We start from the raw sequence: 25,037 nt of genomic DNA, 5'->3' as shown, positions 1-25,037 counted from the left end.
CGTTAAGAGCAAGAGTGGAAATATGAAATTGATTCTTTCATTTGTGGTAATGTCTAATTTTACCAAATAAGGAAAGATTCTCATCACCCAAGTTTCAAGTGGACCGGAACTTGGAATCATGCAAGTTGTATAGCATGATGAATGAGAACTTTCAAGCATTGGAAAATTAAGACTAATTACTTGTTCACATGGATGTGTGAGTCAAGTAATGGACTAAGGGATCGAGTACATAGTCTTGTGCACTGATTTAGTCCATCACAAAAGATCAATAAGATTATTCATCATAATTTACTAAAGCTCGGTAAATATGATTACACTTACAAGCTTAAGTGAAAGTGTAACTCTGAGACATTGGAAAAGGTTCCAATGTATGGCAGAGCGAATAAGAAGAATCAATTTAGGCAGAAGGATAAAAGTTTCTCAAATCTGAAAAGATGGGAGAGTACTTTAGTATCAGCTTTTGTGATCATCTTAATGATTAAGAAACCATATCAAAATTAGTTCTCTAAGGAAATCTTAGTGCATTCTTATGACTAAGAAGAGGGACTTGAATTGTTGAAATGGTTAAATCAAGAAGATGAGTCATACTTCGTTCTAATACAAGTCTTAGAGTCATACTCCAAGATTGTAACTTGAGTGACATGTCCTAAAGAAGGTTTAAAAACACTTGTCAAATGTAAGAGTAAAAGTTTTCTACTCTTGTACATTTGAAATTGGTAAGGTGTGATGTTTTGGATAAAACAAAGACCAACTTAGGCCAATTGTGCGAAGTGTTTGTCTTGATTAGAATCCGCACTATCTCTTGGATGTTTGACAAGGGAGTCTTATAGGTCAAGAGGACAGTGGGAGTCTTAAAGGTCTTGAAAGTCTCAAGAACTAATCAAGAATAAAACCTGAAGTTCTTCACTAGCACACAACTTGAGGTTTATAACCTATCGTGTTGACATATCTGTGCCCATTCCAGTTAAAGTTGGCTTTGCATATGAGTTCTTAGAGTTCTCAGTTTGTTGCATAACAACTTGGAAGCAATGGCAGGCCCTTGAGCTGCCAGGTGGCAAGAAGTTAAGATTGAGTTCAATCCATATGAGTTTGGATTTGTCATTATCCTTGTCTTGTGACTATGATTTTGACAATTCACATGGATAAGAACACATACACCAGTAAATCTAAGTGTCATAAGGTTTCTCTCCGATTCATGAAAATGATGGTGAGGAAACACTTTCACTAAGTAGATTTTAGCTAGATAGCAATTGTGATATTTGCATTCTCAAAGTCGTTAGTGGAGCGCGTGTGGTTAACCGGCACACTAATCTGGACTTGTGAGAAGTGGCAAAAAGGTCTAACCATTATGATTACGGCATACCTCTTCATAATTGTTTAGACTCACAAGTGTGCTATCTAAGGGAAGGTGTATGATTTTGATAAAGTCTTATCAAAACAATCTAGCATCAGAAATCTGAACTTTGGTAAGAAAGTCAATGAAGTATTGATTTCTAGAAGTCCAGCTGATTTCTGGGTACATGTCAAAGCTAGTGGGAGCATAAGTGTTATGCTAATAATCATCATGTTAGTGGGAGCATGATAATTATGATAAGTATTGCAAGTTAGCAATGTTAATTATAGAAAACGAAAGTTCCAACTGGGAAAAAGTTGTTTTGCTATAATTAAGGGAGAGGAAATTATACTTCATCTCAAATCTATAAGCTTAGATTGTGAGGTTTTAATCATTTAGTCAAGGATATATATATGAATTTCATGTTGGAATGGCTCAACATAAGGAAATTCTGTATATGGGTCCATTATTTGCGTTCTAAAATTCGATTATGATTACGGCATCCCTTTTCATAATCTGAATTATGAGAACTTGGCAAATTGAAATGGACATATTATAGCAAAGGACTGGTTTAGTCTTTATGTGAGACATCATGAATCGTGTCCCATATGCTTCGGATATAGGATCGATTACATGTGCTATAATCATCCGTTCTAAAATTTTCAAAATGCCTGGGGCATTAAGAGGGGAAAAGGTTTAGAACTGGATATGACTAAAAGGATTAAACAATTGTCGAGGACAATCTAAGGTTTACCAAAGATTGGTTGCTCAAGGACAGTTGGAAGTATAGTGATAATTCTGGAAGGACCATATTGACATAATCTGTAAGGAGGCAACTCTTGTTCAGAAGTGATAGTCAAAATGGAATCTGGAAATGTTTCAAAGTTAGAATTTTCAATCTGTGTAAGATTAAGGAAACTTAATGCAAGAAGAATATTTCCAAGGAGTTGATCTCCTTTGGAATACTCTGTAATGATTGTTGCCAAGTCTTTATGACTTTGTGCATAATCATTACAAGAGGATCAATGCATATAAGTTTAGAATCTAACAGATTTCAGTAAATGGCATGAATTTGGAATTCTTGCATTTGCGGTAAGGATTTGGGAGTGTGAAAAGAGAATCATTGAAGTTATGTTCAATTGATCTAGTTCACAAAGTAAAGATCATAGACAAACATAGTATGCATACTTGGTGTATGGCATGACTAGTGTTTAAAAAAAACATAGTGTACATGCTTGGAGCATGGGACAACTATTGTTTTAAATTCAAGATTAAAGTTGATAGCTGAAACAGTATACAATGAATAATGTGCAATCATATGGTGATAAATAAAAGGTGTTTTATTTATATTCATAAGTTCTGAGACCATATTGGATTCAATTATTATTGTGTTTCACTTTGCATGTTTTGACTTCCCGAATAAACTAGGTTATTCTTCCGAAATGACTAAGTTATTCAAACCATCCACAGTCGGTCATATTTTGGAAGTAGATATGAATTAAGACTGTCATGATGGGTTGTAGAGGTCTAAGGTGTTGGACAAGGCTACAACAATCATGAGTGCTCATAAGTTCTGAGTATTGGATTCAACCCGCGCTCATTGGAATCACTTCATGGATTTTATCACGAGTGATCATGAGACGATAATATCTTATATTCTTCAAACCTAGAGATATGAGTTGTTACTATGAGTTGATAGTACATTGATTGCACGAAACCGCATTTGGTAACTCTGTGCTATAAAACGTGCTTTTGTGTATGATTCAACAAGTAGTAGAACAAGCCATATGAGTCGAAGTTTATCCATTCCTTTTACCTTCGGGATAAAAGTGATATCTGTGGGCCCCTCGATGATTTGATGATGACAAATGGAAGTGCTCGGCCGGGCCAGGACTGATTTGATTTGTTCAATTAGTCAGTTGTCATAAATCGGAAATCGGGAAACAACAAATGGACAGAGAGAATGATTATAATCCATGTCTCAGTCCATATGATATCTAGAATGGAGGAATATATGATCCCTTATCTAATGGACAAGTCACTGACAAAGGTCAGAGTTCATCGACAAGGTCAGAGTTCGACAGAAGCTTTTGAGAGCTACGATTGCCGGTCGGTTCTTGAAGTCATTCGCAATAATAGTTTTAGACTTATCCAAGTGGGAGACTGTTGGATTAATGTCTAAGTCCATAACTATATTTGGTAAGACTTGACCCGACCCGGCATGGTCCATTTGGGTTGCATACCATCATGCACTTGGATGAGAGAAATAAGACACTTATGGTTATTAATATATTATAAATTCTAGTATATTAATAATAAGAATAATAAGATTATTTAATTAGTATTGATCAAGAATTAATCTAGGATTAATTAAGTGATCAAAAGAAGACTAATTAAATATATGGGTTGATTGTGTAAATCATCCATACTTGTATAGTGGGCTAATGCTCCATGGATAATCAAGTTGGGCTAAAACCCATAGGATGGTTCATGGATGCTCCATGGTGTATTTGTACCCATGGATCCAAGGAAATGGAAAGCCATGACAATTAAGAGTTTACCCTAATTGTGTAACTATATAAGCATCTTATTATTGAGGAAAAATCAGCCACTAGAGATAGTGAAGAAAGGGCTAGCCGATTTTGAAGAGTGTAGAATTCTCTCAAGTCATTCCAAGTGTTTTGATGATTGTGATTCCATTTGAGGTGTCACACTTGGGGCACTAAGCACTCAAGCTTCATGAAGACTTACTACACCAAAAAGGTATGTATTCTATCCTACTATATCCATTGTTTTATATGCTAGATTAGGATAATACCTTGGAAGTTCTTATTTGCATGTATAATAGAGAAAATATAGATCCAAGGTATTTAGGGTTGCATGTACACTTAGGAAGTGTTAGAATGCTCAAAACTCAACATATATTATGTTATGTGTAGGTACTTTTCTTGTGAATTCCGTACCTGCTTTAGTGTTATTTGACTCGGGTGCGAGTCGGTCTTTTGTATCTTTGGCCTTTAGCCAGCATATCAGTGCTAGTCGTGAGGCACTGAGTCGGCCTCTGAGAGTCTCCATAGCTGATGATAGAGTGATTTGTGCCACAGAGGTTTTCCGGGGATGTGTGTTAGAGATCTTCGGGATTGAGTTTCCGATTGATCTGATTCCTATTGCGATGGGTGATGTTTGTGTCATTGTGGGCATGGACTGGTTGAGCCGATTCGGCGCGATTATCGACTGTGAGCGTCAGCTGGTGACCATACGAGACCCTAGTGGGGGAGTTCTTTCGGTGTACGGTGAGGGTACACGTTCGGGATCAGCCTTTTGTTCGGCCGCCAGGGCGAGGCAGTGTCTACAGCAGGGCTGTAAGGGTTTTGTGGCGTATGTGATGGATATGCGAGTGACTTCCGAGAGACTGAGTTCAGTTGGGGAGGTACCGGTGGTATGTGAGTTTCCAGATGTCTTTCCCGAGGAGCTGCCGGGAGTACCTCCTGTGAGGCAAGTAGAGTTTGGTATTGATTTGGTTCCGGGGGCTGCGCCCATAGCTAAGGTGCCTTATCGTCTTGCACCTCCAGAGATGCAAGAGTTATCCTCGCAGCTTCAGGAGTTGCTGGGGAAGGGATTTATTCGGCCGAGCAGCTCGCCGTGGGGAGCACCTATTCTGTTTGTCAAGAAGAAGGATGGTTCACACCGGATGTGTATTGATTACCGGGAGTTGAACAAGCTGACGGTCAAGAATCGTTACCCGTTGCCAAGGATCGACGATTTATTTGATCAGTTGCAGGGAGCATCTTGGTTTTCCAAGATCGATTTGAGGTCGGGATATCATCAGGTGAGGGTGCGAGACGGGGACGTCCAGAAGACAGCTTTCAGGACGCGTTATGGGCATTATGAGTTTGTGGTGATGCCTTTTGGGCTCACCAATGCCCCGGCGGTGTTCATGGATCTCATGAACAGGGTATGTAGGCCGATGTTGGATCGGTCGGTGATTGTATTTATCGATGATATTCTGGTGTATTCGAGATCTAGGGAGCAGCATGAGGAACATTTGAGGGAGGTCCTTGGGGTACTGAGATCGGAGAAGCTTTATGCAAAGTTCTCCAAGTGTGATTTCTGGTTACGGGAGGTCCAGTTCCTAGGACATCTCGTTAACCAGGAAGGGATTCTGGTCGATCCGGCCAAGGTTGAGGCGGTGATGGGCTGGGAGGTGCCAAAGTCACCCTCTGAGATCAGGAGCTTCCTTGGATTAGCAGGGTATTATCGGAGATTTATCAAGGATTTCTCCAGGATCGCAGTGCCGCTCACCAGATTGACCCGGAAGGGTGTTGCATTCTCATGGGGTCCCGAGCAGCAGACCTCCTTTGAGACACTTCGCCAGAGATTGTGCAAAGCCCCGGTATTAGCTCTTCCGGAAGGGATGGAGGATTTTGTAGTATATTGTGATGCATCGATTTTGGGGTTGGGTGCGGTGTTGATGCAGAGGGGTCATGTGATAGCTTATGCATCGAGGCAGCTGAAGCCTCATGAGACAAGATATCCCACGCATGATCTAGAGTTGGGGGCAGTAGTGTTCGCCCTCATGATTTGGCGCCACTACTTATATGGGGTTCGATGTACGATATATACGGATCATAAGAGCTTGAAGTACTTGATGGATCAGCCCAATCTAAACATGCGTCAGAGGAGGTGGTTAGATGTGGTCAAGGATTATGATTGTGAGATCCTGTACCACCCGGGCAAGGCCAACGTGGTGGCCGATGCGTTGAGCCGCAGGGCGGAGAGCACTCCATTGCGAGATGTATGTTTGAGATTGACCATGATAGCTCCGGTATTGGATGCCATTCGTGGGGCACAGGCCGAGGCTGTGCAGCCGGAGATGCAGAAGAGGGAACGGGTCGTTGGTTTGGTTTCAGAATTCGTTACGGATGGGCGAGGGCTTATGACTTTTCAGGGTCGGATTTGGGTACCGTTCGTGGGTGGTACGCGCATTTCCTTGATGGAGGAGGCCCATCGGTCGAAATTTTCGATCCATCCGGGGGCTACGAAGATGTATTTGGATTTGAGGAGAGAGTATTGGTGGCCCTGTATGAAGAGGGACGTCGCGTGGTTCGTTGAGAGGTGCTTGACCTGCCGCAGGGTTAAGGCCGAGCACCAGAGACCGCATGGCAAGTTGCAGCCATTGGAGGTTCCCGAATGGAAATGGGAACAGATCACTATGGATTTCATCACCAAATTGCCAAGAACTGCCAGGGGAGTTGATGCAATTTGGGTGATTGTGGATAGGTTGACGAAGAGCGCTCACTTCCTTGCCATCAGTGAGAGTTCTTCAGCAGAGAAGTTGGCAGAGTTATATGTGAGAGAAGTGGTATCTCGGCATGGGGTGCCGATCTCGATTGTTTCAGACCGTGATGTGCGCTTTACTTCCAGATTCTGGAAGAAATTTCATGAGGAGTGGGGTACTAGATTGCATTTTAGTACCGCATATCATCCCCAGACAGACGGTCAGAGTGAGCGGACAATTCAGACGCTTGAGGACATGCTTCGAGCGTGTGTGTTGGATTTTGGGGGTAGCTAGGATGCGTATCTACCCTTGGCAGAGTTTTCCTACAACAACAGCCATCATTCGAGCATTGGTATGCCACCCTTTGAGCTGTTGTATGGTAGGAGGTGTCGGACCCCCATTTGCTGGGGAGAGGTCGGGCAGAGAGTGATGGGCAGTACCGAGATCGTGCTTCAGACGACAGAGCAGATTCAGCAAGTCAGACAGAGGTTGTTGACCGCCCAGAGTCGACAGAAGAGTTATGCAGACAGACGCCGGTCCGAGCTTGAGTTTCAGGTCGGTGACTTCGTTCTCCTGAAGGTCTCTCCTTGGAAAGGGGTGATTCGATTCAGGAAGAGGGGCAAGTTGGGGCCCCGGTATATTGGGCCATTTCGCGTGATTGCGAGGGTAGGCCGGGTAGCCTATCGTTTGGAATTGCCAGCAGAGTTGGGGCAAATCCACGACACTTTTCATGTGTCGCAATTAAGGAAATGTATTGCCGATGAGTCGACAGTAGTTCCATTAGAGGATATTCAGGTAGATGCGAGCCTGAATTACGCCGAGAGACCAGTAGCCATCAGGGATCGGAAGATCAAGGTTCTGAGAAACAAGGAGGTACCTTTGGTGTTGGTTCAGTGGCAACACCGGAAGGGATCAGAGATGACCTGGGAGCCGGAGCGCGAGATGCGGGCTCAGCATCCGGAGCTATTTTAGAGCGAGACTTCGAGGGCGAAGTCTAATCCTAGTGGGGGAGAATTGTAACAGCCCGGATCACCAGGTATTTTAATGTTTTAATATTTTGAGTTTTGAGAAGGGACTCGGCGAGTTGGAGCCCAGACTCGCCGAGTAGGGTCGCGATTCTGGACGCGGGATTCGTTCGGACTCGGCGAGTCCAGGATATGGACTCGGCGAGTCCACGCTGTTTAATGAAACCCTAATTTCTCGGGTTTGGGACCTATTTAAATGGCCTTATGGCCGTCAATTGCATTCATCAGTCCATAGAGAAAAACTCTAAAAGTGCTTTAGCGATTTGAGAGTGAAAGGAGGCATTTCTTGGCATTTGTGTGTTGTTTAGCAAAGAAGAAGGAGGCTCTAGCCAAGAGGAGGCAAAGGGGACTGCTATTTGGTGGATTGGAAGCTTGACCCTTCAATCTAAAGGTATAATTTCGACTCATCTCCTGTTTTGTGAAGTATAACCGATTTTAGGGTTTCTTGTGGCCTTGTTGAGTAGATTTGATGGCCAAATAGTCCCATGCTAGTGATGAGACTCCGGATCTGGATCCATAGAGGTCCAGAGAGTCTCATTCTTCAAGCTTTATAGAGAACAATGGAGGTCATGACCTTGTGTAGTGAGATTTGTTGAAGATTCTTCATAATTAGTCATATAGAGGTTGTTAATGCATCAAGGCTAGGACTTTACGTGATGAATCAGTCTAGGAGGGCCAGATCTATGAATTGTTGGAGTAGATCTGACCTTAGAAGCAAGTTTGAGTGATTGCATGAAATGGACTCGCCGAGTCCGATGAGCAGACTCGGCGAGTAGCTTGAAGATTGCCTTGGACCGGCCAGGGAGTGGTCCAGACGAGTCAGGAGTTGACCCAGTGAGTCAGGGCGAGTTAGAGAGGATTGTCATGTGGTCTGAGTCGAGCCGGGACTCGCCGAGTCGTTCTGGAGACTCGGCGAGTTGAGTCGGGGTGGTCCCGCGACTCTTCCAGGTGGAACTCGTCGAGTCAGGGGGAGTACTCGACGTGTAGAAAAGGGAATCCTAGAGAGTTGGTGAGAACGTCTAGACTCGCCGAGTTGCCGCGGGCACTCGCCGAGTCCGGTCGAAGTTGACCGTTGACCGTTGACCGTTGACCTGTGTTGACTTCTTAGGGATAGTCAACCTTAGAGATAAAAGTGTTAATTAGAGTCTTGTGATGTTATAGGAGGATTAGAGCTCGGAGGATCGAGTACGAGGGATTTCCAGGGATCGTGAGATACTGAGACACGCGAGGTGAGTCTTCTCACTATACTTTACCTCGAGTAGGTAACCAGAGTCATGTGATAGAGTATGTGTATGTTATGTGTATGCTATGTGTTGTACTGCATGATGTCTATGTGATTTATGTTGTGCATGCTTATAGAGTTGGAACTGGAAGGTTCCTAGAGTTAGAACCTGAGGGTTCACAGAGTTTGGGTGCACGGACCCATAGAGTTATAGCCTCGAGTGGCTAATATGTGTTTATGTGTGGTATTTTGGGGAGCTCACTAAGCTTTGTGCTTACAGTGTTAGTGTTGTTGTTTCAGGTACTAGCGATGACCGTGGGAAGGCGCCGGCTTGATCTGTACACACGTAGAGGAATTCGATATAATTATGTGATCTTGGGATTCGTATGATACATATTGGAATTTGAAATTTGATGTTTTATGAAATTAAGAGAGAAACGCTTTTATAAATTGTGAAAAATAAATTTTAAAAAATTTTCAGTGTTACAGACCGGAAGGTCGGATATGATATGTGATATATGTGTTATATGTGATAAGTTAATTGTTATGCGTGCTATGTATGTTATGTGGGCCGGAAGGCATTATGATATGGGCCGGAAGGCGTGTAATGTGGACCGTAAGGTTGGCGTGGGTAGGACCGGAAGGTTTACCCAGCAGGGACGGAAGTCCCCTGATACACATGGACCGGAAGGTCAGGGCCTGGAAAGGCGTATGTGCGTAAGTTGTATTTTGGGGAACTCACTAAGCATTTATGCTTACAGTCGTTGTGTATGTGTTTCAGGTACTAGCGAGGACCGTGGGAAGGCGTCGGCGTGATCTGTACACACTGATAGATGTTTTTCTGATCTTGGGATTTATATGATTTGTATTCTGACATGACACTTGGAATGTTTATGCCTTGTTTTGAATGAAAATACTTTATTTTGAAATGAAAAATTAGTTTGAAAATTTACGTTGTTACAATTGGTATCAGAGCCTTGGTTTGAGGGATTTGGGTGCACCTTTGGGCGTAACTGAACTCAAACCGAGGATTTGAGGAAAACTTTTAAAATAAAGGCATAAACTTTTGTAAATGATTTTGTGGTAAACAAGAAAGAAGCAGTGTGTACGATCAGTCAGCGCCGAACGGTAAAGATCCCCAAAATACCTTACAATGTTATGTTATGAGATGAGTTATGATATGAATTGTATGTGATGAGATTAATCAAACAATAACTTTTAATCTATAAAGATCGATTAGATCGTGAACAGGTATATGAATATGAAACTGCAAGAACACAATATAAATAACAAGGTAGAACGCAATAAAAAGAACAAACAGCTTGAATCAAACAGGTTGAATGATTAAACAAAATCCTTAGAAGAGCTCGATTAAGAACATCAACTGTAAAGGATTGGAAGATTACAAGAGAGCAATATCGTAAACTCTGAAACGTTCAAAACGGAAATCTTGAATCTTAAATCTTGAATCATAACCTAATATGCATGCAAGCGATAACTTATATACAATACATAAAAGGCTCTCGGTTGGACAGGCCCAAACCGGAGAATACTAGGCTAATCAACGAGCCCAAAAGACGCAATACAAAACAGAACTTCAGCCCAACAATCTCCCCCTTTGCGTCAATTTGGAGCGAGACCATTACTTCGTACTTGGGCCGGCAGCTGAAGCTGGTACCTTCTTCTTCACGGTACTAAACAGACACTTGGTTATGGAAAGGATGGTCTGTCTAAACCGGATGTACCAGTTGATCATATCTTCAAAATATTTGATGTCATCAGCCGAATTGTCCTTACACCGCTTGACGATAGATAGAACGTGTTCCAAGCAGGGAGTGGTGTAGAGGTGCTTGTCAGCTAACGCGAACAGACATTTCTGTCCTTCGGCTCTGGTGAACATCACAGAGTTTCGCCTCGAATCAATCTTGCCCATTTTCATCGTGTTTAGATCACTGGCCGATCCCACAGGCTTGACTTTCGGTTTCTTCTTAAACACTGTGGCAACCTCCTGATCCATTAGGGCCACCTCCATGATATAGCATGCCAGCATCCTTTTGACATGGTCTAAGAGCGGACCATATTCGGCTTCGTTTGTCAGCAGGATATTGTACAAGACTATCCAATCATGAGGGTTCAGATTGGGCAGATCCGCCAGGGTGATCATGTGAGCAGTTCTTGCAGATCCTCGGATGAGCTTGAACTTTACGTTAGTGAATCTCCCCACGGCATAAGGCTTCATCACCCGAACATTGACAATCTTCTGGGCGCTCCATGTAAGGTATTGAGGGCGAGCGGCCTCCAGGTAGAAGTCAATGAGCTCCCTGTCAAGCTCATCGTTCGGATGCGGGACTTCAAAGATGTTGGAGAAGGCGTGGAAGATGAACGCCTTTCGAGTCAGTGGCATATCGAACTGCGAATCGATGGTGTTGTTGCAGTCGAACGATATCACCGGCTCGAGCCATAGTATGCTTGGAGTCTCTATGGCCTCTTTTATCAAACGATCCCTGGTCCAGGCAGGGAAGAGCAACTTTCGGCTCTCAAGGAGATCGTTGGCTTCTTTTTGTTTACGTTCGGCTTCTTCAGCTTCACGTGCCACACGACTGACATCGTCATCAGTATTGCGACTGTTCTTTCTCTTTAACATGTCCGCAATAGTCTCCTTGTCTTCATCTTCATCTTCATCTCCATCCTCTGCTATGTGTTTGCCTTTGTTCTTCACACCCGAACCCGAGGCATGACCAGTTGGGGGTGGTTCGGTTGTGTGAGTAGCTTTGGAGGACGGAGGTGGTTTCGATCCTTTCTTCGCATCTCCCCCTTGTTTCGGAATGGACACGAAACTCGGAAGGCCTTCAATTTTGCTTAAGAGGTCCATGGCCGGGGAGAGCTTTTCAGCGAGGGTGCGCCTCACCGAATGATTAAGGATGGGGTCGTGTGCCTCCAGGATGTTGGATAGAGCGGCGTGGACATCCGAAACACACGTCTTTATGACTTCCCTCTCGGATCGAAGAGCTTCCAATTGTTCTTGAGAGTTGGAAAGCTGTGTGCTCTTGACCCTTAGGGCAGTTGTTTTACTCGCCAGAACGTCCATCAGAGAGTTCTCTGCCGCAAGATCCTCTTGTAGTTTTGCCAGACGGGCATCGATGGAGGCACGGAGTGCCGAGTTGTCGTCGCTGAGATTTTGTCGGAGGGTAGCGAACGAAGTCAACTCCGTCGAGACGAACTTGGCCAATTGTTGAACAATCGGTTCCAGAGTTGTCTTTGTGGCATTGGCGCTTTCCTGCAGAGACTTTAGCAGGTCAGAAGCGTCGGAGAATAGTTTTTCGACTTTTTCGGTCGCCGCCTCACAGGCTCGGGTGGAGGCGTCTATCGCAGCAGTTGCTGAGGCCACTGAGTCATGTTGAGCCCTGGAGAAGGCATCAACTATCCTCTGAAGGGCAGCTTCAGATAAGGATGACTGCTGGTTGGAAGAGGAGGCGAGAAGTTGATCAACCTTCTCGTTCAGCTCGCGGAGATGCTTCTTTGTTACTGGAGCATCATCCTCCTCATCACTCTGAACTTGAAACGGACTATAGTAGACCGAATCAAAGTTCAGGTGATCACCACCAAGATATTGATCATCGCCATCGGAGGCGTCTTCTGGAGATTGAGGTGGTGGTGAAGATGGGGGTATTATAGGTTTGGTTGGTTCAGGTTGAGTAGGTGGGGGGTTAGTTTCGGGTGGTGGTTGTGTATGGGTTTCGGTTTGTGGAGGTTCGGTTACTGGAGGGGTTTCGGTTACAGGTGGTGTTTCGGTTGAGGTGGTGAATATGGGTGGAGGTATAGGGAATGAGGTTGGTGGGATGGTAGGGGTTATGGTGGGAATGGAAATAGGAATTGTGGGTGGAGGGGAAGGAACTGGGGATTGGTGAAGTTCCATCTCCGGGGTTGGGGACCGAGGGGGTGCGTTGCCTCTTTGTGGAGATTCGTCTCCTTGTGAGCCCTCAGAGTCCGAACTCCTACCTTCGGATTCACTGGAGGATGACGAAAGGACGAGCGTCCGTTTCGGTTGGGTCTTCCTCCTTTTCGGTTTTGGAGAGGAAGCAGCCTTCGGTTGTTTGCGTTTCTTGGGAGTGGGTTTTGGGGCTTTTGATGGTTTCTTCCCCTTGTCTGCCTTCTTACCCCTTGCCACCGGTTTGTCAGCATCATGAATTGATCGCAGCATGTCCGGTGTCAGTTCCCTCGGACCAGATGGCCCTAACTCCTTGATTGTCTTGATGAAACTGCTCTCTGATGGCACACTACCATACATCGACTCCGGGATAGAGCCAATGAAGGAGAATTTCGATGCAGCAGATACGATGATCTTGGTGGTGTGGAACGTACCAACCGAAGACATCGGTGCACCGTCAGCAGTTTGGACGTCAAACCTGTCCATGGCCCATCTTGTGATCAAGATCCAGAACCGGGCCAGCGACACTTCAGAGTGTCGAGAAGTGGAAGAAAGGCTCTGAATCAGCTGCTGCCAGAGGACAAACCCGTAGTCCAGATTGAGGCCGTTGTAGACCCCATACATGATTGACAGGAAAAGACGACTGGCCCCGTCTGATCCTGAGCTTCGTTCTGACAGTCCCTTGAAGAGAACTGTGAATAACCCATTCCATTGGGGCGGTAGGCATGACTTCTTGAATCTGGCAACGGAGGTGAGAACTTCCGTGTAGCCCATGTTGTAGAACATGCTGTAGAGCATACCAACCGGAATTGTCTCCGGGTGAACACGTGATGGGTCAGCAGCAAACCCAAGCATAGAGCAGAAGCGGGAACGAGAAATCGACGTCTTGTGTTCCGCCACTTCGAAAAAGATCCTGTCGACGCCCTTGTCGTAGTAGGCCGTCGCATAGACCTGAGAAAGAGCCACCATTGGCACCGTTTCATTCTTGGACAATGCCGGAGCAAGTTGGGAGTACTTGAGGCATTCAATAATCGGCGACATGTAAGGATCATAGGCTAGTGGGTTCAGATCAATGACAAGGCATTGTTGAGGTCTGATGGGGAGAATCTGAGAAGTAGCATGGACGGAAGAGGATTCAGCCATTGTTGCAGGTGTGGAGAAGAAGATGACCGGGAGAGAGTTTGGAAGATTTTTGCTTTGGAAATTATGGGGCAGTAAAGAGGTAAAAGGTGGTCTGGATGGGTTTTTATAGTAGGTGATAGGAGAGAGAAAGATCGATTCAAATCTTTTATGGGAATATGGAAGGGTATTTGAGTGACTGATTGGTGACAGTTGGGACGTGCGATGATCACGTAGGAGAGAGAGTGTCAGATTCCTAGGATTACGCCGCCCAATAAGCGCCGGTTTTGAGAGATGAACCGTTTCCATTTCCACACGCGCCATTAATGCCTGATGTATGACGCTTCAGTATTGTACACGCGTCCAATAGTGTTAGAAAAAGCGCGGCCTCTTCAAATTCACGCGCCCGCCTTTTTTACCGTCGTTTGAATTTCTATCCTTTGAACTTCCGTCGCGTCAGCATCTTTTGTCTCTTCCCCTTTTTAACCTGCTGTCTTTTGAATAAAACGCCCACGTGGATTATTGGTAACCACAACTTCATTATGAACCATCCATTAATTATCCAGCCTGTAAAATAATTAGTAACAGAATTTTGGAAAATCTAGGATTTTCGTGCTAAGAGTGTAAAAGATAAGGAAATAAAGCAACTCTTTTTGGATTAATCTGTGATGTCAATTATGACACGAAACTGATGATCCCGGGCACGAATCTCTTCCTTCAAGATCAAGAGAGACCTTAAAGTGTTAGTGTGGAATCCCGTTGAATTACGATCAAACATTTATTAATAAATGTTGAAAGGCTTGTTTTAATAAGATAAAAATAAGGGTGTTTTCGCTTTGATTCGTCAATTCAATTCTTGATATAAGAACGAATGTGAGCAAAATACTTGTGAGACCAGTGTAGTCTGTTGAACAAGTAGGTTGGAGTTGATTTTTAAGTGACTTGGATAAGTATAAAATCTCAGATAAAAAAATTAAAATTGGATCCCTTGGGAAGAAATGTTATGGTGTGTAACAATTTCATTGGAACCACGCAAAAAGAAAAGAAACTGAGATTTCATGAAGGTACATTCGTCAATTCATTGGTAAAAACTTGATCAAATAAATTTGTCACCGTCAATTCTTTGGTGTTGAATTTTGGGTTTCACTCAGCTCGTAGTGGCACGAAACTAAGATCATAAACACAGATGTTGCGTAACCATAAACCTCAGTGGTAGTGTCTGAGAGTCTCTTGGGTTACAGTGATGAACTGAATGTTATGGAGAAGTGTAATGGGGATGGTGAAAGAAGACATAGTACCTCTGCTGTGAAAGAAAGAACCAAGCAGGAGACTCTTAACTCATGTGAGAAGAGTGTGAGGTAGCTCACGATTAGAATAAATAAGTTAGCCTTATTGGGAAGACAAGGTTTGTGTATACCAAGTCATGAAGGCAATTATTCAAAATCTTATGAGGCTTGGGACACATACAGCAGCATGCTTCTAGGGACACTTAAGAAATTCAGCAAATATATCCCCATAAGTATACGAACATACAAAAAAAAATAAAAACATATTTTTGGAGTGTTTGAAATTTATATGAAAAAATGAAAATAAAATTAAAAAAATAAATAAAATAAAAAAAATAAAAAAATAGAAAAGATAAAAAAATAAGACAAAAAAAAACTTTTGATAAAAAAAATGGAAAACCGAACCCGAACGTTCGGTTGATTTCGGTTGGAAAAAGATGAAAAACCGAACCCGAACCTTCGGTTGGTTTCGGTTCAGGAAATTTTTGAAAAACCGAACACGAACCTTCGGTTGGTTTCGGTTCAGGAAAATTTTGAAAAACCGAACCCGAACCTTCGGTTGGTTTCGGTTCTTGAAAATTTTGAAAAACCGAACCCGAACCTTCGGTTGGTTTCGGTTCTTGAAAATTTTAAGAAACCAAGGAGTTTAGATATGCAATAAAAAAAAACTTTTTACATAAAGAAAAACAGATTTTGCACAAGAAATATACAACCTAGAAAAACTACCTTTGAAGTAATGAGCGAGTGAAATGGTTGAACCGAACCCGAACGTTCGGTTGGTTTCGCTTCTTACGTTTGAGATTGAGAGGTAGTGTGAGGTACTGACTCTGATTCCATCATACCTAGGCCTTGCAAAATTTTATTGAATGAGGCTTCTGGAAGAGCTTTGGTGAAGACGTCAGCCAGTTGATCTGTGGTTCTCACGAAGTGAACTTCGACATTTCCATCTTCCACATGATCTTTGATGAAGTGATACCTCAGTGCTATGTGTTTGGTTTTAGAGTGTTGCACCGGATTATGACAGATCCTAATTGCACTTTCAGAGTCGCAATATAGAGGGATCTTCTTCATATTGAGTCCATAGTCTCGAAGTTGACTCTGGATCCAAATCACTTGTGATGTGCAGGATGCAGCGGCAATGTATTCCGCTTCAGCAGTAGACAGCGACACACATGTTTGTTTCTTGGATTGCCAGCTGACCAACTTCCCATCAAGAAATTGACAGCCACCAGTTGTGCTTTTGCGGTCGAGTCCACATCCTCCAAGGTCTGCATCAGAATAGGCTTGAACGAAGAAGCCAGAGTTGGATGGATACCATAGACCCAAGGAGGCGGTTCGCTTGAGATAGCGTAGGATGTTCTTCACTGCCAGCATGTGAGGTTCGCGTGGATTAGCCTGAAATCGAGCACAATAACATACTGAAAACATGATATCAGGCCTGCTAGCAGTTAGATACATCAGTGAGCCTATCATTTGACGATAGAGCGTGATGTCGACAGCCGGTTTATCCAGTGAAGGGGTAAGTTTGGTGCCGAATGCCATAGGGACTTTGACTTTTGAGTCTCCCATCATGCCAAACTTTGCTAGGAGAGTCTTCGTGTAAGCTTCCTGATTGATAAAGATGCCTTCGGGTCCCTGTCTTATATTTAAACCAAGGAAAAAATTAATAGGACCCATTGAGCTCATTTCAAACTTAGTCTCCATCAACTTTCTGAATTCAGCTGTTAAGCTGGGATTCGTAGAGCCAAAGATGATGTCATCGACATAAATTTGAACTATCATAAGGTGGTTACCTTCCTTTTTGCGAAAGAAGGTTGGGTCAACCGAACCTTGTTTGAATTTGGACATCTTTAAAAATTTTGTAAGCGTTTCATACCAGGCTCTCGGAGCTTGTTTGAGGCCGTACACAGCTTTATCCAGAATGTAGCAATGATTTGGATATTTTTCATTCACGAACCCAGGAGGTTGCTCCACATACACCGTTTCTTCAAGTTCTCCATTGAGAAATGCGCACTTGACGTCCATTTGGAAGACCTCAAAGTTTTTGTGAGCAGCATAGGCCAGAAATATTCTAACCGATTCTAGCCTAGCTACTGGAGCGAACGTCTCTTCGTAATCTATCCCTTCCTCCTGACAGTATCCCTTGACAACCAGACGAGCCTTGTTCCTTATGATCTTTGGATTTAATGAAGGACTCAATTTTGTCCAGTCCGATTTGATAAGTTGGGTTGACATCATCAGACGAAATCACACTCTCACAATTGTAAGCTTCGGCATCGATTTCATCCTCCTTAAATTCTAGGAATGGTAAAATCATACGGTGAATCTTTTTGCCTATCTCACAGTCCAAATGCAGTTGAGTAATATTGGAATATAAACGTTTAGCTATTAAACAAAAAACATTTCATTGTTTTAACAATTTCAAATTGTCTCTCTACAAATAAATGTTTTCGTCTTTGACTTTAATTAATTCCGACTCTTTTAACTCAATCCACATACGCCGCTCCTCACTCTTCGACGCCACCCTGCTTAATTGATCAGTCAGGTTAGAATTGGTGACTCTAGTTTGAGTTAAGCTACTATCTAAATGAGAAATTCTTATGTTAACGTTTTTTAGTTCTTTCTCATATGAGGATGAAGGTACTTTAGATAAAATAAAAACAGATTGTACCTTCTTTATCAGTTCATCAAGCTCATTGAACTGTTGGCTGAGTGGTTTGGCTATGAAGCACATATCTTCTTGCGCTTTCGGTCCATTGCTTCCTCCATCGGTATTGTATCCCCTCATTTGAGATGCGCTTGACACCATGAAGCATTTTCCACCACTGCTTTCCTCCTTAGCCACATAAGCCTTTCCATGAGTAGGCTTCCTCACTTCTTCGTCTTCTGAGTCAGTAGACCAAACTTCGGTGCTACCGAACTCATCGTTATTAACCGAACCCTGCACAATAAGAGCATTAATAGAAGGGTTAGCGGTAGACTTTTTCTTCCTCAACTCATCCAATCTCTTCTGCAGCACAGCTTCCTCATCCTTTCCATCGTCCTTTTCAGCCATCTTCTTAAGAACACAGTCCTTAGCATAGTGGTTCTTGCCACCACAGTAGAAGCAGCTTACTTCGGAATCGCCATCTGCCTTCGGTTCCTTCTTGGACTCATCAGCCTTCGGTTCACTGTTTACCTTTTCAGAGCTATAACTCCCCTGCCAGTTTCGGTTTTTGTTGCTGGGGAATCTCTTCTTTATGAACCTCTTAGGATTGGACACCATCATGGCATAATCCTCAGTTGTGAGGTCATATTCTTCCAAGTTGAGCTCTTCATCCTCCATCACGGCTTTACTTTTAGATAGGAGGGCCAACAAACCAAGACTGGACACCACGTTCTTCTCTTGAACAACAATCTTCTCTTGGGACTTTAGAATACCCACCAGTTTCGCCAAAGAGTATGATTTAAACTGTTCATGGGCTTTGACTGTAGACACTACTGCTCTCCATTCCGATCTCAGTCCGTTCAAGAAAGTAACCTTTTGTTCGATGAGCTTCCTTTCAATGTCGTGTTTGATCATCTTGCTGAGAAGATGATTGAAGCGATCAAACGTCTGGGTCACTGTTTCTTCGGCCCCTTGCCTGAATTCTCCAAACTCAGATAGAAGCAAGGTTTGGATGGAGTGTTCAAGATCTTCGTCTGTTGAATACAGTTCGCGAAGTCTATCCCACACTTCCTTCGCCGTAGTGCATGAGCTGACTAGTCTGAATGTGTCGGACTGAAGGGCGAATCTGATCAACCTTAGTGCCTTAATATTGCACTGGAATTTATCTTTCTCATCCTGCGCAATATTCGTCACATCCTTGAGCAAATCGTTGTATTCTTTTTGCGTCTTAATAACTCTGGATGTCGCTGAATGAGAAAATGGTCCATTGATAATGGCTTCCCATATGAGAAAACCATTGTCCTCCGATCCAATCACGTAATCTTCAAAATGATGTGCCCATACTTCATAGTCATGGGTGTATAAGATTGGAATCTTTGTCGTCGAACCAATGCTGTTGGAAATATTAATAGGGTTTGATTGCGTTGCGTCCATAATGATCGTAATAACCTGTTCAAAGATCAGACTTGTAATAAAGCAGATTAGGGCAAAACAATAAATACTAAGATACGTCAATTAAGATGACGGCTCAATAAATATCGATGATTGCGGAAAACCCTAATGAAAATCTTTTTCACAGAAAAGAAGTGTATCGATTACACAGCCTCCTGCTCTGATACCAATTGATGAGATTAATCAAACAATAACTTTTAATCTATAAAGATCGATTAGATCGTGAACAGGTATATGAATATGAAACTGCAAGAACACAATATAAATAACAAGGTAGAACGCAATAAAAAGAACAAACAGCTTGAATCAAACAGGTTGAATGATTAAACAAAATCCTTAGAAGAGCTCGATTAAGAACATCAACTGTAAAGGATTGGAAGATTACAAGAGAGCAATATCGTAAACTCTGAAACGTTCAAAACGGAAATCTTGAATCTTAAATCTTGAATCATAACCTAATATGCATGCAAGCGATAACTTATATACAATACATAAAAGGCTCTCGGTTGGACAGGCCCAAACCGGAGAATACTAGGCTAATCAACGAGCCCAAAAGACGCAATACAAAACAGAACTTCAGCCCAACAGTATGCATGCTAGAAGACTAGGTATTCATGATAGGACTAGAGTGGCCTGAATTGTGATACCTTAGTCTAGGGAAGTTTGCCGATATGAGATGCTTTGCTAGTGTACGAGTAGATAGTGCATAGCAGAAGTAGAGTACTCACTATCCGGGGTTTGGGGAGGAAGATTTGGGATGAATGCTGATGCGGTGTGGTCGGTAGTATTGGGCCCATACTACCGAAGACACCGGATCAGTGGGAGACCCAAGTAAGAATCCCTGAATATCGGAGACTGAGTAGGGTTGCGTTATCGAGTGCGATTATACTCGATGCAGTCTCTGATAGTTTTATGTTGTATTTCAGAGACATCATGGTTAGACCACGCCACGGAGCGAGTTCGAGCGGTGTGAGTGACGAGGAGATTCGTCAAATGATTCACGAGGAGGTAGCTGCGGCGATCCGGGCTGAGATCCCGGAGATATTTGGGTCTATTAAGACCACCCTGATGGAGACGTTTGAGGAGCGGTACGCCGCATTGACTGAAGCTGCAGCCGCTGCAACTACCGCAGCTGTGGCCGCCGCCAGGCCACAGGGGGGTGACTCGTTGCTGTTCCGGGAGTTCAGCAACACGAAGCCACCTGAGTTCGATGGGACGCAGGATCCGATTGCTGCGATGAGGTGGATCGCGGATATAGAGGGGTGCTTCTACACTTGTTCATGCCCGAAGCACCTGAGGGTACGGTTCGCTTTGAACCAGCTCCGTCTGGGAGCGAAGGATTGGTGGAAGTTCGTGACGGCGAACTTCACTTTGGCAGAGATTACAGCAGTGACATGGGAGGGGTTTACTGCTATGTTCAGGGACGAGTACGTTCCCCCGGTGGAGAGGGAACGATTGGTTCAGGAGTTCTTGACCCTCAAGCAGGGAACTGATTCGGTTGCGGTGATCACACGGAAGTTTCATGAGAGGGCGATGTTCTGCCCCGAGCTGGTGTCCACAGAGCAGGCTCGGATGAGCCGGTACTTGGGTGTTTTGAGGAGGGATATCCGAGAGTTTGTGTCAAACTCCACCTATCATACCTTTGCTGAGCTTCAGGCGAATGCCAGGAAGCGCGAGATCGAGTTGGAGACCCAGGCCAGGGAGGAGGCTGAGTCTCAGCGGGTGGACCGGCGGCCGGCTCAGTCTCAGCCGGCAGCCAAGCGGACTAAGTCCGCCGATTCGAGGACGGGAAGTCCGAAGGGCCGCACTTGCAGAAAGTGCGGCAAGGGTCATGAGGGGACATGTCGGTCTGGTGCTTGCTACAAGTGTGGCAAGGAGGGGCACATCGCTAGGGATTGCCCCAAGGGGTTTATGGTTTGCTTTCATTGCAACCAGACAGGCCATCGGAAGGCCGAGTGCCCTCAGCTTCTTCAGGGATCTGCACCTACTGCTAGGGCTACTGAGACTCGACCGGTGAAGGTCGAGGCCCCGAGGGCTCGTGGGAGAGCCTTTCAGCTGACTGCGGAGGAGGTCCGCGCTGCGCCCGATGTTGTGGCAGGTATGCTGTAATTCATGTAATTATTTTAATGTCGAGATGTTATGCTTATGTTATTATATGCGTAGGTACTTTCCTTGTGAACTCTGTGCCTGCCTTAGTGTTATTTGACTCGGGTGCGAGTAGGTCCTTTGTATCTTTAGCCTTTAGTCAGCATATCAGCGTTAGTCGTGAGTCGTTGAGTCGACCTTTGAGAGTTTCTATAGCTGACGAGAGAGTGATTTGTGCCACGGAGGTTCTTCGGGGATGCGTGCTAGAGATTTTCGGGGTCGAGTTTCCGATTGATCTGATTCCTATTGCGATGGGTGATGTATGTGTCATCGTGGGCATGGACTGGTTGAGTCGATTCGGCGCCGTCATCGACTGTGAGCGTTAGCTGGTGACTATACGAGACCCTAGTGGGGGAGTTCTTTCGGTGTACGGCGAGGGTACTCGTTCGGGATCAGCTTTTTGTTCGGCCGCCAGGGAGAGGCATTGTCTGCAGCAGGGCTGCAAGGGTTTTGTGGCGTATGTGATGGATACGCGGGAGGCTTCCAAGAGACCGAGATCAGTTGAGGAGGTCCCAGTGGTGCGTGAGTTTCCAGATGTTTTTCCCGAGGAGCTGTCGGGAGTACCTCCTGTGAGGCAAGTAGAGTTTGGTATCGACCTGGTTCCGGGGGCCGCGCCTATTGCTAAGGTGCCTTATCGTCTTGCACCTCCAGAGATTCAAGAGTCGTCCTCGCAGCTCCAGGAGTTGCTGGGGAAGGGATTCATTCGGCCGAGCAGCTCGCCGTGGGGAGCACCTATTCTGTTCGTCAAGAAGAAGGATGGTTCACACCGGATGTGCATTGATTACCGGGAGTTGAACAAGTTGACGGTCAAGATACGTTACCCGTTACCGAGGATCGATGATTTATTCGATCAGTTGCAGGGAGCATCTTGGTTTTCCAAGATCGATCTGAGGTCAGGGTACCATCAGGTGAGAGTGCGGGATGAGGACGTCCACAAGACAGCGTTTAGGACGCGATATGGGCATTATGAGTTTGTGGTGATGCCTTTCGGGCTCACCAATGCCCCGGCTGTGTTCATGGATCTCATGAACAGGGTTTGCAGGCCGATGTTGGATCGGTCAGTGATTGTATTTATCGACGACATTCTAGTGTATTCGAGATCTAGAGAGCAGCATGAGGAGCATTTGAGGGAGGTCCTTGAGGTATTGAGGTCGGAGAAGCTTTATGCAAAGTTCTCCAAATGTGACTTCTGGTTGCGGGAGGTCCAATTTCTAGGACATGTTGTTAATCAGGAGGGGATATTGGTCGATCCGGCCAAGGTTGAGGCGGTGATGAGTTGGGAGGTGCCGAAGTCACCCTCTAAGATCAGGAGCTTCCTTGGGTTGGCAGGGTATTATCGGAGATTCATTAAGGATTTCTCCAAGATCGTAGTGCCGCTCACCAGATTGACCCGGAAGGGTGTTGCATTCTCATGGGGACCCGAGCAGCACACCTCCTTTGAGACACTTCGCCAGAGGTTGTGCGAAGCCCCGGTATTAGCTCTCCCGGAAGGGATGGAAGATTTTGTAGTATATTGCGACGCATCGATTTCGGGACTGGGTGCAGTGTTGATGCAGAAGGGTCATGTGATAGCTTATGCGTTGAGGCAGCTGAAGCCTCATGAGGCGAGATATCCCACGCATGATTTAGAGTTGGGGGCAGTAGTGTTCGCTCTCAAGATTTGGCGTCACTACCTGTATGGGTTTCGATGTACGATATACACGGACCATAAGAGCTTGAAGTACTTGATGGATCAGCCCAACCTAAATATGCGTCAGAGGAGGTGGTTGGATGTGGTCAAGGATTATGATTGTGAGATCCTATACCACCCAGGCAAGGCTAATGTGGTAGCCGATGCATTGAGCCGCAGGGCGGAGAGCACTCCATTGCGAGATGTATGTTTGAGATTGACTGTGATGACTCCAGTATTGGATGTTATTCGTGGGGCACAGGCCGAGGCTGTGCGACCAGAGATGCAGAAGAAAGAGCGGGTCGTTGGGTTAATTTCAGAGTTCGTTAAGGATGGACGAGGGCTTCTGACGTTTCAGGGTCGGATTTAGGTACCGTTCGTGGGCGGTACGCGTATTACTTTGATGGAAGAGGCTCATAGATCGAAATTCTCGATCCATCCCGGTGCTACGAAGATGTATTTGGATTTGAGGAAAGAGTATTGGTGGCCCTGTATGAAGAGGGACGTCGCATGGTTCGTTGAGAGGTGCTTGACCTGCCGTAGGGTTAAGGCCGAGCACCAGAGACCGCATGGCAAGTTACAGCCATTGGAGATTCCCGAGTGGAAGTGGGAACAGATCACTATGGATTTCATCACCAAATTGCCAAGGACTGCCAGAGGAGTCGATGCCATTTGGGTGATTGTGGATAGGTTGACGAAGAGTGCACACTTCCTTGCCATCAGTGAGAGTTCTTCAGCGGAGAAGTTGGCGGAGATATATGTGAGAGAAGTGGTATCTCGGCATGGGGTGCCGATCTCGATTGTTTCGGACCGTGATGTGCGCTTCACTTCCAGATTCTGGAAGAAATTCCATGAGGAGCTGGGTACTAAATTGCATTTTAGTACCGCATATCATCCCCAGACGGACGGCCAAAGCGAGCGAACGATTCAGACACTGGAGGACATGCTTCGAGCGTGTGTGTTAGATTTCGGGGGTAGCTGGGATGCGTATTTACCCTTGGCAGAGTTTTCCTACAACAACAGCCATCATTCGAGCATTGGTATGCCACCCTTTGAGCTGTTGTATGGTAGGAGGTGTCGGACCCCCATTTGCTGGGGAGAGGTGGGACAGAGAGTGATGGGCAGTACAGAGATCGTGCTTCAGACGGCAGAGCAGATTCAGCAGGTTAGACAGAGGTTATTGACCGCCCAGAGCCGACAGAAAAGTTATGCAGACAGACGCCGGTCCGAGCTTGAGTTTCAGGTCGGCGACTTCGTACTCCTGAAGGTCTCTCCTTGGAAAGGAGTGATCCGATTCAGGAAGAGGGGCAAGTTGGGGCCCCGGTATATTGGGCCTTTTCGTGTGATTGCGAGGGTAGGCCGGGTGGCCTACCGTTTGGAGTTGCCAGCGGAATTGAGTCAGATCCACGACACTTTTCATGTGTCGCAATTGAGAAAGTGTATAGCCGATGAGTCGGCAGTAGTTCCATTAGAGGACATTCAGGTGGATGCGAGCCTGAATTATGCCGAGAGACCAGTGGCCATCAGAGATCGGAAGATCAAGGTTCTGAGGAATAAGGAGATACCTCTAGTGTTAGTTCAGTGGCAGCACCGGAAGGGATCAGAAATGACCTGGGAACCGGAGCGTGAGATGCGGGAGCAGCATCCGGAGCTATTTTCAGAGTGAGACTTCGAGGGCGAAGTCTAGTCCTAGTGGGGGAGAGTTGTAACAGCCCGGAATTCCAGGTATTGTTATATTTATGATTTTGGGTGTTTTAAGAGGGGACTCGGCGAGTTGGAGCCTAGACTCGCCGAGTAGGATCGCAGACCTGGTCGCGGGTTCGCGACTAGACTCGACGAGTCCAGATATGGACTCGGCGAGTCTGCGCTGTTCAGCGAAAACCCTAACCGTTTAGGTTTGGGACGTATATAAGGGACTTATTGGCCGTCATTG

General features: G+C 45.0%; 1 protein-coding gene across 1 annotated transcript in view; it reads left to right on the top strand.

Moving 5' to 3' along the window:
- LOC128133734 (uncharacterized) overlaps positions 1 to 24,755 on the top strand; it is a gene marked incomplete at its 3' end in the record, with an annotated part of 159,695 nt that extends 134,940 nt beyond the window's left edge. The window contains exon 7 of the mRNA XM_052771265.1: positions 23,655 to 24,755. Within this exon, the coding sequence (XP_052627225.1) occupies positions 23,655 to 24,755 (1,101 nt within the window). The remainder of the gene's footprint in view (positions 1 to 23,654) is intronic.
- Positions 24,756 to 25,037: the final 282 nt, after the last annotated feature.

Source organism: Lactuca sativa, chromosome 4 (assembly GCF_002870075.4).
Source record: "Lactuca sativa cultivar Salinas chromosome 4, Lsat_Salinas_v11, whole genome shotgun sequence".
Lineage (NCBI taxonomy): Eukaryota > Viridiplantae > Streptophyta > Magnoliopsida > Asterales > Asteraceae > Lactuca > Lactuca sativa.
This window is presented reverse-complemented; position numbering and strand designations above follow the sequence as displayed.